At 40.0% G+C, this 18,770-nt stretch overlaps 1 protein-coding gene across 1 annotated transcript; it reads left to right on the forward strand.

Moving 5' to 3' along the window:
• Positions 1-2,245: 2,245 nt before the first annotated feature.
• On the forward strand, positions 2,246-8,338 carry LOC306914267 (tryptase-like; the record flags this gene model as incomplete). The annotated part of the gene is made up of 5 exons (XM_079491257.1): positions 2,246-2,303; positions 5,736-5,764; positions 6,589-6,817; positions 7,503-7,648; positions 7,880-8,338. 5 exons carry the CDS (start codon positions 2,246-2,248, stop codon positions 8,336-8,338), a joined length of 921 nt encoding a protein of 306 aa, XP_079347383.1.
• Between the last annotated feature and the right edge of the window lie 10,432 nt (positions 8,339-18,770).

Genomic DNA, 18,770 nt, shown 5'->3' on the forward strand with positions numbered 1-18,770 from the left:
CCTAGCACATCGTTTCAGGTGGAGGGTCCCCGGCCATATGGCGGTCCGCCGGTCCCTGACATGAAAAGGTTTGAGATTGAACCATAATTAAATTTGTGGCCAAATTTGACTGAGGGACTGCCATTGGATTTTTTTAAAATTTTCGTTTGTCATATGAAAGCAGGGAATCATAGCTTCATATTGACATATTGGTTGTTCAGTTTGACCCACCAGTTTTGGAGATATGGCTTATAGTTATAGAGTAATGTCTTGCTTTGTCTTGTTTAAGCATTTATTTCATATTTACATGTCGATTTCAGCTCTGACATTTATTAGTAGCATGTGAAGAGTCTGCCTGTGCTGCCCCGTGGGAGGGTAGGTTAGGGTGAGGGTTTGAGATGGTAAACATCGGTAGACAACTTGACTGCGTGTGCGTGCGTTTGTTTTGATTTGTGAGTTCTCTTGGCACAGTACCATGGGTGTGTACGCATAACAAAACCATGATGCTTCTATGCAACGATTGGTATCAAAAGCATCATTGAAGCTGAGAAGTGCCATGCCAGTGTCGGCTATGGGGATTAATGTGGTTGACACGCACTGTAGGAGGAGAAGATGAGTTCAGTGTACCAGTGCCACTGTCTCAAGCAGACTGTATGAAACCTTTTAATTAATGGTCTGGTTTGGGTGTTATTTTGTTCATAAAGTGCATGCTATTCTTGTGTGATCCTCAACACAGGATTTGATATATCCAGACTAAAATTATTAGTATTGCCACCACCACCAATAATCACCCGGGGGCATCACTATGCCAGCTTGTGAATGTGATGGAGATTTCCATTGTTTTATTTTTGCCACGGACATGCAAAACAAGTGATCAATGATATTTCCAGAACACAAATGTATCTAGCCTACAGTACTACGGTAATTGACTCTGGACGTGTCATAGTGTCTACTCTATTCCATTGCGCTACACATTTTAAAATAAGTCACTTATCAAAACTTATTTTTGGGGAAAAGCCAATCTACAAGCTCACAACACATTACGGCATGTTGTGACCTTGTAGTCCTTTCTTCTTAGCCTACAATATAATGACATGCCCAAAATTGGGATGTCAGGGTTAAAGTAGTTAGCTATATAGTTACCCAACTTACCCAGCAAGACTGGGAAGTTATCCACTGTATACTGGCAGGTGGCCGTCCTGAGACAGGCATTATATGTGGCATAATGCATGCATGGTCTAAATATATTCCATGTTTGGGATTTCAATAAATGGGTCTTATACAGTAAGTACAGTAGCAGTCTGAGAAAGGGACACTTAGCTGCAAAGGTGAATGGGTGCACAGATAACATCACACTAACCTAATGTTTGTCAGACTATGTCTGAATAATGGGAGTTCTTAGGGTCGTTTTTATTTACCACTTTCAAAGGTGATAGTTAGCGAAAGTTAATTTAATTGTATTGTTCTGAGGGTCGTCTTTATTTACCACTTTCAAAGGTGATAGTTAACGAAAGTTAATTTCATTTTATTGTGGAATACGAAACAGGATTCCACAGGAGAAGTAAAATAGGTGCGTCGAGGTAGGTTATATATTTCGACATAGAATTCGACATAGAATTATAACACAATTATAATTATAACACATAACACATACACATACTCAGCATCATAACAACAACAAACCACTTACTTAGTACAACTACTAATCCTCACTCAACCCTCAAGCACAAAGCCCATTTTGGTGAATGTCTTCATTAGTCTCTAGATGTGGGTCACCACATTATACATTTGTATTGAATTTATGCCCTTTGACATTTTGGTGTCAAATGGCTAACATTTCCCTGCATTTTTTAGTTTATTGAAATAATGTCATGCACATGTTTCTAGTGCATAGCCTACTGCAGGCCTTGTTGACTAGATTTAGAAGCTTTCACTCCTGAAATTATCGATTATTTACATGGGAAAATCTGTCATACAACAAGCGAGTCAATGGTCGAGAGGCAATGTTGGTTGCTGATCTGGCAGAGTAGAGTGGGTGGGGCTTACCGAAAAGTCTATTGTACAATTAGTTCAACATGCATCTCTGCCTGGAACCATGATTATTATCTGACAAACCAGTTCTGACTATGATATGATAGAAAAGGAATGATGAAACCAGTGGCATGTTAAAAATGTCAGGTGCCACGTACGTTATGGGAGGAGTTGAGGACATATCAAAAGCTATTTAATGACGCTGATGTGATCAGACAAGTGAAACCGAGAGAAAATGGCCCTCCACAAACTGCTGTACGGGATATCTCTGATACTCATCCTACAGTTCAAAGGTGAGAAAAGATCAGTTTTTTGTTTAGTTTGCATTATGCTACAATTGATTGTTCTTCTTTTTTTTGGGTACATATCTTTATATAGCCTAAATGAAGCAAGATATAATTATTCTGCTACATCCCTCCACTATTGATGAGGTGTGCACTTTAAAGCACAGTGAATCAATTTAGAAAAAGAAGGCCTGTGTCGTATCTGATAGCAGTGGCGTGCACAGACATTTAGAGGGGCAGGTGCTCAAGTTAAAAAAGGGCACCTTGTGCAGCGCGTGGAACCGGCCGGTTGCCTTAATCCAATTTGGGGCGGGAACCCCTTTTGGTGTTAGCATTATGTTATGCTTTAGCTATTGAAAAATAGCAGATCTACAAGCTCATAGCGCGCCACCGAGTGGCGCGCTATATGAGCTTGTAGGTCTGCTATTTTTGAAAAAAAGGGCACAAGTGCTCTAGCACCCCCTAGTGTCTATCTGTGCACGCCACTGTCTGATAGACACGAGACACTAGTTCTACTTAACCAAAAACTGTTAAACCTGAAAGCTGGGAGAGCACAGGAGAAAATTGTGACACGGCAGCAGACAGAGTAAGATGTTGTTCCGAGGTTTATTCAGCAATACAGCATAGCACGGCAGAGGCTCACGCAGGAGCCAACTGGCCACCGGTCGTGACCAGCCCCGACTGACTGAACTGGTTACATTCAATTGCATGGCATTAAGTACAATTTCACAAACAAGAGGTGAGAAAAAGGCGTGTTCACAGCTCTTCTGAAGACAAGATGCTGACCCTTTGATCAACCACTCCAACAGTGACCACTTTGAACTACTATTTAGCATGTAATTGCCCCTAGGTGTGACTCAGGAACTCAGACTACAGTATAAACAGGCGCCACATCGACACCCCCATAGGTGTCAACAGGATGAGCTCTACTGCATGTAAATACACAAGGCACATTTTGTAAGAGAACATGAAATATTGAAGAATTATTGGTTCCAGATTCCACACCTGCAAATAATTTGCATGCTCCTTATCTTAACGAGTGGTTGAGAAAAATAAAATATAAATACAAATCTTCACTTTCCTACCTCACTAAAATGCATGGTCAGGGAACATGCAATGCAATACCTTCACACGGACATAGAAGTAGTACATATATAGTAGTACATTTTCATAGTACAGATATGATACTTCTGTGAAGTACAGTGTTCCAGTTCCAATTTTGATTGTTGATCAGCATGTTCATAATAAAACTGTCTAACTCACAACCTGAAAATGTACTCCGTTTACTAAAGAACTGGAGAGATGGGTAAACACATGTACTGCATTTTACCTATTGTTTTTATCCCAGGATTTTTGTAAGCGATTTTTTTCAGCCAGTTTTAATTGTCTAATGTAATCCTTGGCGCTACGGCCGCTACACTCCCTCTGCAAACCTGGGGAGAGCAACAGACTGACCTCATGCGTCCTTCAATCCATGAGGAGTCAAGCCACTTCTTTTCACCTGACAGGGTGGAGTTTCCCCCGGTTGGACGTAGCGCGTGGAAGGAAGGGTTCCTTTCCCCTTATTATATCAGAATTTTATTTTCCCTTTCCACTGGTTTTATTGTAGAACTTAAATGTACTATTGGTATTGCCTTAAAGATGGGTTCTTAACCTTGGGTCAGGACCCACATACCAAAGTAAATGTAATATATCTGTATATAAAATTAATAACGGGGCATTGTTCTGCTTTTCGATAGGCTCTGTAGGCCTACAACCTATTAAACCGGGAAAGCATCTCTGTCATTTTAGATTTGAGCTAAAAAAAACAACAACATTATTTTATACTTTGGCTATTCAAAAATAGCAGATATACAAGCTCAATTATTTTAGAATCGTGCAAAACTAATGCTTGCAATGGATTCAGAATCATGACACGTCACATGCTACTTAAAGCATAATGAAAATTATTGATAGGTCGCAGTTACTATATATACGTGGATTCAGATTTTACGGGGGCCAGTTTCGAATTGGAGCCATCCGTAGGTGCCCTTTGAGAGCGGTTTTGAAGGAGTCAAGGGATTATAGTACTATAGGACTATAGGACTATAGGACTATAGTACTTGGAACACTTCATTATTCTTTCTAGAGTAACCTTTTTTGGAACTCCTCCCACAGCTTGGACGGCACCACTTGAGCCATATGTCAAATCGACCGGCTTCATTGGTGTGCTTGTATTTTGCTAAGAGAAATGTTGTAGAGTTTAATTGATATTAATTATTGAATTCATTTCACCCATTCTTGACATTATTCCGGTAGACTGTCTCAGCCCTAGCGGTCGCTTTATCGCCTTTAAGGCGTATTACTTTACTGGTTTATATATTTGCATCTTTTGGTGAGACCGACAATGCAACCCCCCCCCCATGGGAACTATGCACATATACTTCTGCCGTTCAACGCTACATAATGTTGTCATCATTGGCAGTGCAATTACTGCCCTTAAATTGTAATGGACACTGGTGAAAGAGTCAGCTGAGCAGACATCAAAAACCTTTAGTGTGTAAAATTCAGCTCCCTTGCATTCTTTGATAGCAAGGTGGGTCCAAAATGAAGCAAGCTTGTGTTCTTTAATTATAGCACCAAAAACACTGCCGGAGACATTGAGAATTGTTCCATTTCACTTGAAACCATACAGTACGATTCATTTTGGAACCTGGTATTCAACTCACTAAGTTGACAGTCTACTACTGTATACGCATAGGTGGCTGAGTGTGGGTATATGTGAGCTATGACATAACATGTCATAGCAGATTTGTTTAAAACAAAATGTAAATGTCTATCTAGATATTTGAATGAATCGTTTCAATCACATTTTCACACCCTCGTAATATTATTCAGATCCTAAACTGAATGCTCCTAGATTTTCGAGTGACAATAAGTGTGTACACTTCCGTGTGCCATTCAACCACACCTCATACATACCGGTGTGCTGATGTGCATTGCAGATTGTCAGACTTGACATAAAATGCCATGCATCATGATTGAAGCGCCTATTGCTGGGAAGCTTAGCACCTTCCCACTAAGCCAAGGAAGAACCTCCATCACATTTTTATTTTTTTCAAATCTCCTGATGGTGACGCTACAGCAGCCCACTTCACATTTTGGCCTATAACTCTTGAACCGTAGGCCGTACAATCAACATATTTTCTTTGGATCATGACATCTATCTATAAATGCACAAATAACGCTAAAATTACAAAGCAGATACATTATACATTTATGTATACATATTTGCATCTTTTGACTGAAGATTTCAAACTAGTGTCAAACATTCAGACAAACTGGTCACAGTTCTACAGACAAACCTGTGCTGCGGGTTAAAAATCACCTGTGGCTTCTTGTGAGGTTAGGGTTTGGGGAGGGTGTCTGACTCATGGTGTGTCTAACTGTTGGTATGTTTAGCCAACAAGAATGAAGAAATAGTCAACAAAGTGCACACAAATTTGCTCTCGATAACAGCCTCACCTAATGTCTTCCTTTTTTAATTTCAGGCTTTAAAGCTCAACTGACTGGTAAGCATTGTGAAGAATTTAAAACATTAACAGTCTGTATTATACAGAAAAAGACAACCATCTGAGGTATCTCAACATTCTAATATGGTCCAGCCGATCTCACTTAACATTATAGCATTAACACAACCTTTAGTGTGCGGAAAGGCCTCTTTGAACAACAACAGAATTGTTGGAGGCCATGATGCCAGAAATGGGAGCTGGCCTTGGCAGGCCAGTATGCACTATAGCGGTTTTGGCCATTTCTGTGGAGGTTCTCTTATAAACAAAGAATATGTGCTGACCGCTGCTCACTGCACAGGCCCAGGGTGAGGAATTAATGTCAAGGCAAACTTGAGCTATACTGTAATTCACGGAACCTGTGTGTGTGTGTGTGTGTGTGTGTGTGTGTGTGTGTGTGTGTGTGTGTGTGTGTGTGTGTGTGTGTGTGTGTGTGTGTGTGTGTGTGTAACTAAGTACATTTACTCAAGTACTGTAAAACATGCAAGTACTTTTTCCACCACTGGAAACGTTTAATATCAAACATATATTCTACATATTGAACACATGTACACAGTATGAGAGAGAGAGAGAGAGAGAGAGAGAGAGAGAGAGAACCTTAGAGATCGAGACAGAGTAGAGAGAGAGTATTTGAATGAAGACTAATGTATCAATGATTGATCCCGTACTGTTTCGGTTTTAACGTGATCAGAACCCACTCTTTCAGATTAAATTTTTCCGACGTGACCGTTTATCTGGGTCGCCAGAGCCAAGAAGGAACGAACCCCAACGAGGTGAACAGGACGGTCACACAGGTCATCGTCCATCCCGACTTCGATCATGCACCGTTTGACAGCGACATCGCCCTGCTGAAGCTCTCCAGCCCCGTCACCTTCACTCCTTACATTCGCCCTATCTGTCTGGCAGCAGCAAACAGCACCCTCTACACTGGAACCCACACCTGGGTGACTGGCTGGGGAGATGTCAATTTAACAGGTAAGCTGCAGCGTTAAATTTGAGAGCCAGGTAGGGGGTGGGGGGTGCACTCATAACCTTTGTACAACATATACTAACATATTTGACATTTGATATTAAGTCACAGTATCATAATCACTTCAAACTAATGATTAAAGGGCAACAACAGTTTGTTTCAATTCTTGTTGCAAATGTGAAGTACTCCATCTGGTACAAAGGTTAATTGTCAGAGAAGTGGCTGAGAATTTCAAGTCAGCATTTCATCATTCAGGCGAATGAGGATGGAAAATGAGCACCAACACCCCTACAAGTTTAGAACATATTATTGGTGGTCCTTGGGCCCAAAGTGGTTGGGACTCCTGGCCTATAGGGAAGCATTTTTAGCAGAGACAGTCACTCTACATTTGACTGTGTGTGTGTGTGTGTGTGTGTGTGTGTGTGTGTGTGTGTGTGTGTGTGTGTGTGTGTGTGTGTGTGTGTGTGTGTGTGTGTGTGTGTGTGTGTGTGTGTGTGTGTGTGTGTAAACGGCATAAACAGCTGCACCAACATAAAGCCTCTATATAAACACAAACATTCAACAGTGCAACACAATGCGCCACTTAAAGCCACACACACACACGGGGGGGGGGGGGGGGGTAATGGATATATAATTACTTTATACTAACTAAATCCATGCCAATGACTCTGTTTTCATGTCTTCCATCAGATCCCCTACCCTCTCCCCAGAACCTCCAGGACGTTAAGGTGCCTATCGTGGGGAACAAACAGTGTGGCTGCTCCTATGGAGCAGCCACGATCGACATCACAGAGAACATGATTTGTGCCGGTGCTGGAGGAAGCGGCGCATGTCATGTGAGCATTTAGCTCTTATCATTCACTCTAGTCTCTGACTCCCCATTGAATCATTAATCAAATTGAACGTATTCCTAACTCTTCATATCACGTTAATGTCTCAATGAAGCCGTCATAAGGTACATTTTCATTTTAGGCTTTGTGAATATCAAGGGACAAGGAGTGTTTCAGTACCTGTGCACTGAAGCAGAAATCTCCTAAAAATAAAATTCATGAATCTCATTTCCTTAGGGAGACTCTGGCGGAGCGCTGGTGAGTTACCAACTCATAAATGGTACAGATACGACTGATGACTACTGGGTCCAGTCTGGGGTGGTGAGCTTCGGTTTAGGCTGTGCTTGGCCTGACTTCCCAGCAGTCTACGCTCGCGTGTCGCGCTTCCAGAACTGGATCAACAGCTACATCAATGTCACCACTGACCAACCAGGCTTCGTCACGATTACCTCCACCGGCAACCACACTGATGAGGATTTTGTGTGTCCTACATCACCACCACCGATTCCTACATCACCACCAACAACACCACCACTGCGTACCACACCACCAACACCTCCAACACCACCACTCACTACTAGACCGGCACCACCATGTGAGAGTGTGTTTTGTGGTGGCCCAAATTTAGTCCATTTCTCCTACTTCACTCATTTCCTCACTCTTGTGCTCATTCTCTTCACCAGGGTTACCCAATAGGCGGCCCGCGGGTCATTTGCGGCACGCGAAGCGCCCCGTTGTAGCCCCCGGAAGAATACAAAAGAAATTATATATATATATAAATAAATAAATATATATATATATATATATATATATATATATATATATATATATATATATATAATTATTATTATTATTATTATTTTAGGGCTAATGTATGAGTATGGTGTGTGCGATATGAAGTATGAGTTTACCATAATTAAAGTAATCCTTAATCATATTCAAGGGGGTTTGGCACTCAGAGAGTGTACAAATGTAACCAAATGGACCATAACAGGTCCATTTGGTTCCATTTGTACTCTCTCAGAGTTAAGTTGACATTGATTTTACGAAATAAATAATAAATTGAGGTCCCAGATATAAATGGCATTAAATGGGGGTCAGTAGCCTATGCATGTCAAACTGGGCATCCTTCAAATTAAAATTATGAGAATCACTGCTAGAGCCCTGTCATATCTTTTCAAATGGGGTCTTGCCCTGAAAATCGATTACATTTTACAACCTCAAGAGTTAAAGATCTTTAAGGGTCCATTTGGTTACCAACTCTCCATCATTTAGCTGGGGATCACCTGGAACCCCCTCAAGGACCACTGGTGGTCCCCGGACCACTGGTTGAGAACCACTGTTCTACATCTATTCTAAGATTAATTAATTAATGAAAAAATAAAAAACCCAGTTTTTCGTGCGTGCGGACTCGGCCCCCAGCCTGGTACCCTAGTCAAAATATGGCCCTTGAGGAAAATTAATTGGGGAACCCTGATCTACACCATATGGCTTAGGGCTACATAAATAATCAGAAAGATCTAGCTAGTATGCGTTTGCTTGCTTTCTTCTCTTCAAGGTTTAAAAGCAAAAATATACGCACATTATGAGTGTTGCCTGTTGGGCCAATTCCAAAAAGGCTATCAATGAGAAAAGTAGAGCCTGCACTCCAGCTACATCACTTATTAGCAAACATGACAATGTTTTGACCCTCAGTGGTTCCCAAACTGTGGTGCGTACACCCCTTGTGGTGCACGAGCGCCTTCTAGGGGGTGCACGACATGAAAAGGCTAATGGTGGTGCTATGGTTTTATTTTAAATATGTTAACATATTATGCCAATATATGGCAAGTATATGCAGAATATAGCCTATGCTGCACATATATTCCATATTCAGGCTCATATGTGCATATATAGGGAATATATGTCTATATAGCTTATGACATTTTTTTTTTCATATGGGGGGGGGGGGGGGGGGTGCGTCAGCTAGGTCTGGAGGTAACAGGGGGTGCATGGCCAAAATTGTTTGGGAACTGCTGCTCTATAGGGATCTTCTTCTGGTCAATATTACACACCTGAAGAAGATCCCTTAGTCTATAGGGATTTTCTTCAGGTGTGTAATATTGACCAGAAGAAGTGATTTTTTCCCATGTTATCTGGAGTGTGGGTGCTACTTTTTCAACATAAGATTTAATAACCATATCATTGTACAAACCATCTCCCTGCCCATCAGGCTCCCAGGACTCATTATCAATAATCTTGATATTAATATTAGGCAAAAATAATCAGGTAGCCATAATTGTGCCATTATTCACCTCTTTTCAGAGTATCAAGGTTACGTTACATTATAAAGCCCTCACAGTAACATATTCAGAGGTTGTGATGCTGCGATATTGTACAATCATAAATATGTTGAGGATGATTTAAGTTCATTTTTGTTGAAAGAATGTGGTTTCCAGAGCCTTCACACTAGGTTTCAGGGAAAAGGGGAGGCCACAGCAGAGAAGGGAGGATTGTGATAGAAACTTTAACTAGAAGAGCTGAGGAGAAAAGGATAAACCACAGAGAAGAAAACAGAGATTCAGAGTAGAAGAAAGAAAGTCACATCACGATGTGAGCTTGCCATTTGTTGTATGGAGTATAGAGCACAAGTGGTTAAGAATTTAAGAAACAGTTTTACACAATCTTCAAATACTTCCATTTATATAGTGCTAAAATGTTGCAGAAAATAAAACTGATGCCACTGGAGCTGAAGACATGGGCAGGCAACACAGGTGTAATATATTGTATCTAATTGCAGGCACATGGCAATCATGAACATAAGAAACTCTGGGGTACCACAGGGTGGTGCTGTTTCACACAATAACAACTAAACATGACTGACCAGTGACCACACTACAATGTAGTGGCAAAACAGAAGTAGATACGTTTATCATTGCTTTGTTAATGCGTTTATTCATCAACCTACAATTTCCCAGTGACACATTAGTAGTAGTAGTAAGTAGCCTTGCCGAGCCATGAGACACATTCAAATGTTATTAATTGAAGAGGTCTCATCAATAATTTACATATCAATGTAGTTATAAACACACACAAAAGTACAAAAATATCCTTGCTGTTTTTTTTAATATATTTCTTTATATTTCTGGTTGTTAAGGAAAATATTACTGTCCATTCAGGGTGAATTGGTGTTGAGAATGTATTAAGTGGTGGTGAAATGTTGTGCAATAATGGGGTTTTTTTTTGTATTTACATGTAAATAAATTAGGGATGTAGGCATACCGATGAGACAATTTATAATTATATTGATATAATTAATTGCTATTATGGCCGATAACGATAACCGATATAACCGATGTCGATATGATCTCCTGTATTGAAAATATATAATTATTTTGGCCATTCTGAAAAGGGCTGAATTTGAAAAAAAGCAATGCCTCTTTATTCCAAAACTATAGGTATGCACCGTTATTGAAATGTTGGCTCATATCCCAACATAAACAGCTTGAATGTAGTATTTTCTTTTTTAAATGTTCCAACTATTGACTCTTTTGAAAGCTTCCCCAGAAAACACTGATATAATTTGCAGCCTTCATCATCACAAAAGGCTTTTTCAGGCTTTTTTAATTTTATTTTTCAACATAATTATAATAAAAATAAATATCTGCTAAATCCGATATATTTTACCGATACCGATTACCAATTAATTGGTTTAAGGCCAATATCGGTCGATACCGATGTGTTTGCAGATTAATCTCCCATCACTAAAATAAATACATGGAGTATCAATACTGCAATATAGAAATACTCTGTTACAAGTAAAGGTCCGGAATTCAAAATTTACTTGAATAAAAGTACAAAAGTATTGGTGTCAAATGTACTTAAATACCAAAAGTAGAAAGTACTCTATGGAAATTGCAGAATGTCTCATTTCAAGTTTCGAATGTATTAAACATCTTTTGAAAATAGCCGGTCAAGCTTGTAGATTGGCTATTTTCAAATGGTCAAAAATCCTGAAATGTATAGGGCTGAAGTGGGTAATGAATGTGTTGTAATAATAACCAAAATCTACTAAGTAACTAGTAACTAAACGTTTTCAAATAATAGTGGAGTAAAAAGTACAATATTTGCCTCTGAGATGTATTAGTGGAGTAGAAGTAAGGCCTCACTCAGACCTTTAAAACATTGATGCATGCTTGTTGTATGAATGTTCAGCTTGTATATCAGCTGTTCTCTGTGCGCAATACTGTGCGCAATACTGTTGGCTTTGAAGTATAAATGTCTCCTAGGGTGCACCTCACTAGCCAACTCACAAGAGGAGGTTGAATGGACTGAAACCAGCGCTCCCCAAAACAACAGGTTTGGAGATCTGTTGGGAATTGATTACATGAAACACCCGTCACCCGTGCGCCCAGTCCCAATGTTTGTAAACAAATAATGTAAAAAGAAAAAAAGTACAAGGTAAAATGAATATAATCATGTAAAAACCATAGCTGAATTGAAATAAATAAATATGAAATGAAATGCAATGACAAAAACAACTGTCATAAAGTATATGTACCTGTATATGAACACAGGGCAAACTGTAAATAAGGGTGTGGATATTTCCCGAAATTCTCTCTGGCCCTGCCCTGGGTGACGGTGACATTTCATCACTATCAGAGAGATGTGAGATTATAAATTGTGGGATGGTGGAAAAGTTTGTTCACAGTGTGATCAGAGTTCTAGGGGATCAGGCGCAACACTTTAGGTTTCTTCACGACTTCCGCAAACCCCCACCACATTCTTCAAAATGAACAGAATTATCCTGGGCATTTTTGCAGTTGGATTCTGCTTTGAATTGGGTAAGAGGAGAATAAATCAGATGCTATGTTGGTAGCTTCAACAAAGACTGCTTTTTATTGATTAGTAGGCCTACAGACAACACCAATCAATATTGGTCTCTGTTTAGGCTATTGAGGTTATTCTTAACCCACTTTATATAGGTGATTTAGTTGATGCTTTCAGGTTTAAAATAATATTATGCTAAACACTACTATATTTGACTATATAGTTGTGTATATTCGTACGTCTCTAAATGTTTTGATGAATTGAAAATGGTGGGCCCTATTGTAAACAAGTGTAATGCTTTATGGTGTCGTCCACTCACTGTTAACAGTTTTTGTATTGAGTTGTACTTGAAATGTACTGTAATTCTGCAAACTGTTAATAAATCAATCAATCAATCAATCACTAGTTTAGAAAAAAAACCATTCTAGAATATCTAGTTTCTTTGTAGTTTATGTCTTTCAGATTCCAGTCTGCTCAAAGCTACAAGCATGGCCTATTTTTCCAGAGCCATAAAGAGCCTTCTTTCTTTGTTTAGGACCTGTGTTCAAAATCTGATTTCCAGTGTGAGCTGCAGTGCAAGGTGCCCGTGCCGTTATCAGTATACCTGTAGCTGTTTAAGACATTAAGATAAACGGCTTCTGTCAAGCAAGTTGAAGTTAGGTTAATTTTGTTTTAATGCATCCATGAAGCATTATTGTGTTATTATTAGAGTAATAAGAAATAATAATATCTCAAACTTATATCGATTTTCTGAGTACCCAAAGACGCTTTACATGGGGGGCAAGAGGAAGCAACAAAAATAAAAACTTTATTAGGGGAAAAAACACTAAAGCTAAGCTAAGGAAAAAACATTAAAACAGTGAAAAGAGTTAACTAGGGAAAGCACTATTGAAGAGGCGGGTTTTGAGGGCGGTTTTGAAGGTGGAGGGTGTATTGTTTAGTTGTTCATGAGTGGAGTGTGAATTTTCTGAATACCCCACAATATTAAGGGCATCTTTAGCTATCAGTAAAACATTGTAAAATAAGGTGTGAGATTGCCTCTTTCTGTAGCATGTTATTCAGAAGACTTGTAGAATGCCACTTCCTGTTGGTGATGTCACTGAAGGGCCAGTTAAATTATTGTTATGAAGGGGAGAATGGCTTGTGTAACGGGGTTGAGTGCGATTGGAGGACAGAGCTATATAATGCTATTTTAATGATTAATCATCTATTTATTCAAAAACTAAACATAACCAGCAATAAAGCACCGATAGATGTATATGTGAATGGCACATTTTTTGGATTTTTGTACATTTTTAATAGTCATATCTCAAGTCCACTTTCATCGAAGGCCATTGGGGACATGAAAAGAATGGACAAAATAGGGGGTGTCTACTGGAAGAAAACAAGATAATTTCTGATATGAAGATAAAGTCCATGTAATTTTTACACAATATTAAAGGGAATAAGCTACATGTTTTACTATTTTGAAAAACATTTTTACAAGCTCACAGCAAAAATGCCCAAAGAGTTTAGGTATAATAAGGCAAGGTAGGGTATTTTTGGTCTTCATGAAATGAAATGAAATGAAATGATTACTATATTTACCCAGGGTATCTGGGCTAAGCTCAATAACTTGTTTCCAGCCAGGCCCTGCTCATAGAACACATTTCATCGTAGTGGTTCAATGCCTTGTTCAAGGGCACTTCAGCGGTGGTAATTTTAACGTGTCGGACGGCTGATTCGAACTGGCGACCTTCCGGTATCAAGACCGCTCTGCTATCCGTTCGGCCACCGCTGCCAAATAAGTAGCAGAGATTTGCTCAATGAAAACCCTCGCCCTGATAATGTTTAACTTTTTCCTGATGTTATTACGATTAGACGTATTTAAAGAGTGATCTAATGCCCCTATTTTCAGCTTTGAAGGTGACTGAGTGTGTGTGACATGTGTGACAGGACAGATAACACAACACAGTTTGCAATGGGCCACTGAGGCTCAGGGCCGTGCAGAGAGCACTAGGGGGGCAGGGGCTCAACCTCCAAAAAAGGGCACATGTGTGGGCGTGCGTAGCGCGCGCCGATTTTTGGGGGTGGTCTTTTTGTGGAGTCCTTCCCTTGTGCCATTTCATGTCATTGGACAGTAAAATAAGCAATATGTTCTCATTAGTCTGAAACTAAAACTGACTGATGGCAGATTAAAAGATAATTTATTATGATAGTGGCATTTATCATTACTTGTCAAAGTATCGCTTTGACAAGTGCTATTTGGCTTATTATTTTTTCAGTGGGTGCCCAAGCCCTCAGGCACTCCCAAAGTTGACGCCGCTGGAATGTTGTGAGTGTCATGTGCATTTCCTGCATGTGACTTGCATTTCCAATGCATTTCCTTGCATTTCCAATGCAAGTCACATGGTTTGTAATCCACATTTTGGACTACAAGCTGTTGTATGGCTTTCGGCTGTGTTTCGACTGCGCCCCTCCCCCTCATACAACACAAATGTTGTGTCAAACCATGTGACTCCCATTGGAAATGCATTGGGGCAAGCTGTGTCACACTCTTTGTATACAACAAGCATACAGCAATCTGTTGCGACCGTGTATGCTTGTTGGATGAATGTTGTGTAGTGTCATGGCCGCCCCAATGCATTTCCAATGGGAGTCACATGGTTTGACACAACATTTGTGTTGTATGAGGGGGAGGGGCGCAGTCGAAACACAGCCGTAAGCCATACAACAGCTTGTAGTCCAAAATGTGGACTACAAACCATGTGACTTCTATTGGAAATGCATTGGGGCGGCCATGACACTACACAACATTCATCCAACAAGCATACAGCAATGCAGTAAAGGTCTGAGTGAGGCCTCACTCACACGGTCGCAACACTGCATTGCTGTTGTGAGTGTCATGCATTTCCAATGTGTCATGCATTTCCATTGGAAATGCATTGGGCGGCCATGACACAACACAGCATTGATCCAACGAGCACAGAGAATTGCATTAACCGTGTGAGCGCACCCTAGTACTGGAAATTGGAAATACTCAAGTAAAGTACAAATACCTCAACATTGTACTTAAGTACAGTACTTAAGTAAATGTACTTAGTTACTTTACACCACTGGTTATATGGGTGTGATAAGATGAGAAAACCTTCTATTTAGGCTGGCGTTCTCTGTGAAAGCTACTTTGAGGTATGACTTTGATCAGTTTGTTATGACTATGATACAAAACAAACTCTGCATGCTTTGAGATAGGTGTGGAGACTTGTTTGTGATCGTCTCTTGAGTGGCATGACCTTCAGATTGTTGAGTCATAGTGACAGAAAGGCAGCACCTATACCCCCGCATGGACTCATTGCAATGGTGAAACCAGTGGCATATCAAAACGGCTTGATGACAGCTATAGGCGCCACACCGCCACTGTAAAAGACGAGTTGAGGAGGAGTACAAAGCTATAGACATTTCATTCAGTGGTTCCCAAACTTTTAAATGTCAAGGACCCCCAAAATGATACTCATTAGCCTGCGGACCCCCCCCCATTTGAAAATGTATGGCCCATAAGAGAAGACTTTTGCGGTTCTAGCAGTGATTTTCAACCATTTTCATTTCAAGCGCCCCCGGTTTGACTTGAATTATTAGACTGCGGTCCCCCATTTCATTGCATTTCTATCTCTGGGACCACAATTTATGTTGTAAAATCAAAGTTAATTTAACTCTGAGAGTGTACAAATGGGTCCATTTGGTTGCATTTGTACACTCTCTGAGTTACAGACCCGTAAGGGTCCATTTGGTTCCTGCATATCATATAGCTGGGGACCCCCTGGAACTCCCTCAAGGACATGCGCTGCTCCCGTGCTTGCGGTTATGGTTAGGTTAGGGTTTGAGGTCGGACCAATAATAGTGTCAGAACTAAAGCCTGTACCCTGTCCCTCAGAAATGTAAGTTGACTTTTACCATTTACCATGACGCCCCTGTAGGCTGCATGGATCTCTGTGAAAGCTATTTTGAGATAATTTCTGACAAACCAGTTGAATGAATATACTGTATTGACTGTATATGATACGATACAAAATCAAGTCTTGCACAAAGGGAGTCCACCTTCAGAGTACAATGAGCCTCAGACGGTTGGATAGATTTCAATGACAGAAGGGTGTTACGGCATTCATTTGTTTATTACAGACAGTGGATCAGAGAGGAATGCTGATTGTAGTACATAAGTGGCACATCAACACAGTTTGATGGCAGGCGCCACCGTATATGGGAGGAGTTGAGGATGTATAGAAGCTATTTAATGATGCTGATCAGGCAAGTGAAACAGAGAGAGAAAATGGCCCTCCACAAGCTGCTGTGTGGGATATCTCTGATACTCATTCTGGAGTTCAAAGGTGAGAAAGAGCACTTATTTTTTCACATTAGGCTCAAATTGATTATTTGTTATTTTGAATGTCTACTAGTGTTAATTTTGTCGACTAAGTATATTTTTATTTTAAATGTTTTTTTGTGGCTTTCGCCTTTATTTTATATATTTTATGGAGGGACAGACAGTAGGCTGACAGGAAATGGGGAGAGAGATGGGGGGGAAGACATGCAGTAAAGGCCGTCGGGATTGGGATGTAGAATCCAGTCTGGCACACTGCCAGACTGGATTACCAGCCAAGGTGCCTGGACCATTGAGCCATGGCGCAGGCCGTCAACTAAGTATATTGACACTAAAATGTTAGGGAGGGACTAGTGCAGAAGAGATCCATTAGAACTAATTAAAAGACAAGACAAGCTCACAACACAACGCTGCGATGCGTTGTGAGCTTGTAGATCGGCTATTTTCAGAATGCAACCTTTATAAAATAAGTATAACATCAGCCATTAAGACGCCATCAAGGACTTTAAAAATATCACTTAACTCATGTATCGCCAACATCGCCTTTTGACGCCGGTTTTATAATGGCGCCGCCAAGATCGCCTTTGGACGCCTTTTTTAATATCAATTGATTATTAGCGTCCTGTTTCGGTCATAACACTCCGGTTCCGTGAAAACAAAAAACGGAAAAAAGCGGAAATGGAAAATCCACTGGTCTTATGCTGTCTATGGGGACCCAGATTCTTAGAACATAAATATCTCGGATTCTTCTTTTCAGACCAAATACAAGTTTGATTTGCGGCTCCTTTCTCTAAACGATATGATCCTAGCTTACAAAAAGTATGTTTTGGGTGGATTCAATGACAATCGCAGGACATATTAAATCGCGTGACGTCATGTTGTAGTTTTCGGTGGTCACTGTGATGATTTGTAGAAGACCCACGGTCTGGCTCTAACTGGCTGGGTGGTGTGTGACAATTCAGTTGAAGTAATCCTTTGGTACGGCGACAAAGCACAGAGTTTATTACACAGACAGGGAAGAATATAGTGTTGGATAGTGACGTGACAAGAAGATATGATACATAGAAACGTGACATGATAATGACTAAGGCTAACCTCACTGGCGACATTTCACAGATGCCTCTCGTATCTATAAAGTACATGCAGGCTGTACTATCACATCACATCATTCAATTACTGTACATAAACACTGTTCAAGTACACAGAGATCATTAGATGTACATGGGCAAATCACAACAGTTGCCCTCTTTTGTTCTGAAAGAACAACATCATGTCATATCTGATCTGATGCAGTCTTGATACAGTGTGAAAAACGTACACAATCACCATCAGTGGCGAAAAACCTAGTAAGTTTTAGCAGCGGTTTTACTTTATGATAATTATGTTAAAAAAACAATTGTAAAAGCCATGAAGGCTGCAAAATTATATCAGTTTTTTCTGGGGAAGTTTCAAAAGAGTCAACAAATTTATAATAAAAGAAGGCTACTATATTCAAAATGTGTGTGGTAGGATATGGGCCAATATTTCACTGTATATAAGTTTAATACAACAGCTGAGTACACCCAGTCTCCCCGGCAGATAAGATTTCAATCATGTTAACAATGGTGCTAAATTGTGTGCCATTGTTCTATCACAGTATTTTCTTACCTACGGACGGCTGCAATTTTAAACTGGCCCCCGTAAAATTTGAATCTCCCCTCACTGTATATGATTTATTTTCCCTTTTTACCTACTTTATGATGATTTCCTGTTTTTTGGCTATATAGAAGTGTATATTTGTATGTCTCTAAATGTTATAATGAATTGAACAATTAAGGTGGACCCTCTTGTAAACAAGTGTAGTGCTTTATTGGGTCGTCCACTCACAGTTCACAGTTTTTTTGTATTGAGTTGTGCTTGAAATGTAGGCTACTGTAATTCTGCAAACTGTTAATAAATACTTCAATCAATCAATCAATCAATCAA

Source organism: Electrona antarctica (genome assembly GCF_951216825.1).
Source record: "Electrona antarctica genome assembly, chromosome: 21".
NCBI lineage: Eukaryota > Metazoa > Chordata > Actinopteri > Myctophiformes > Myctophidae > Electrona > Electrona antarctica.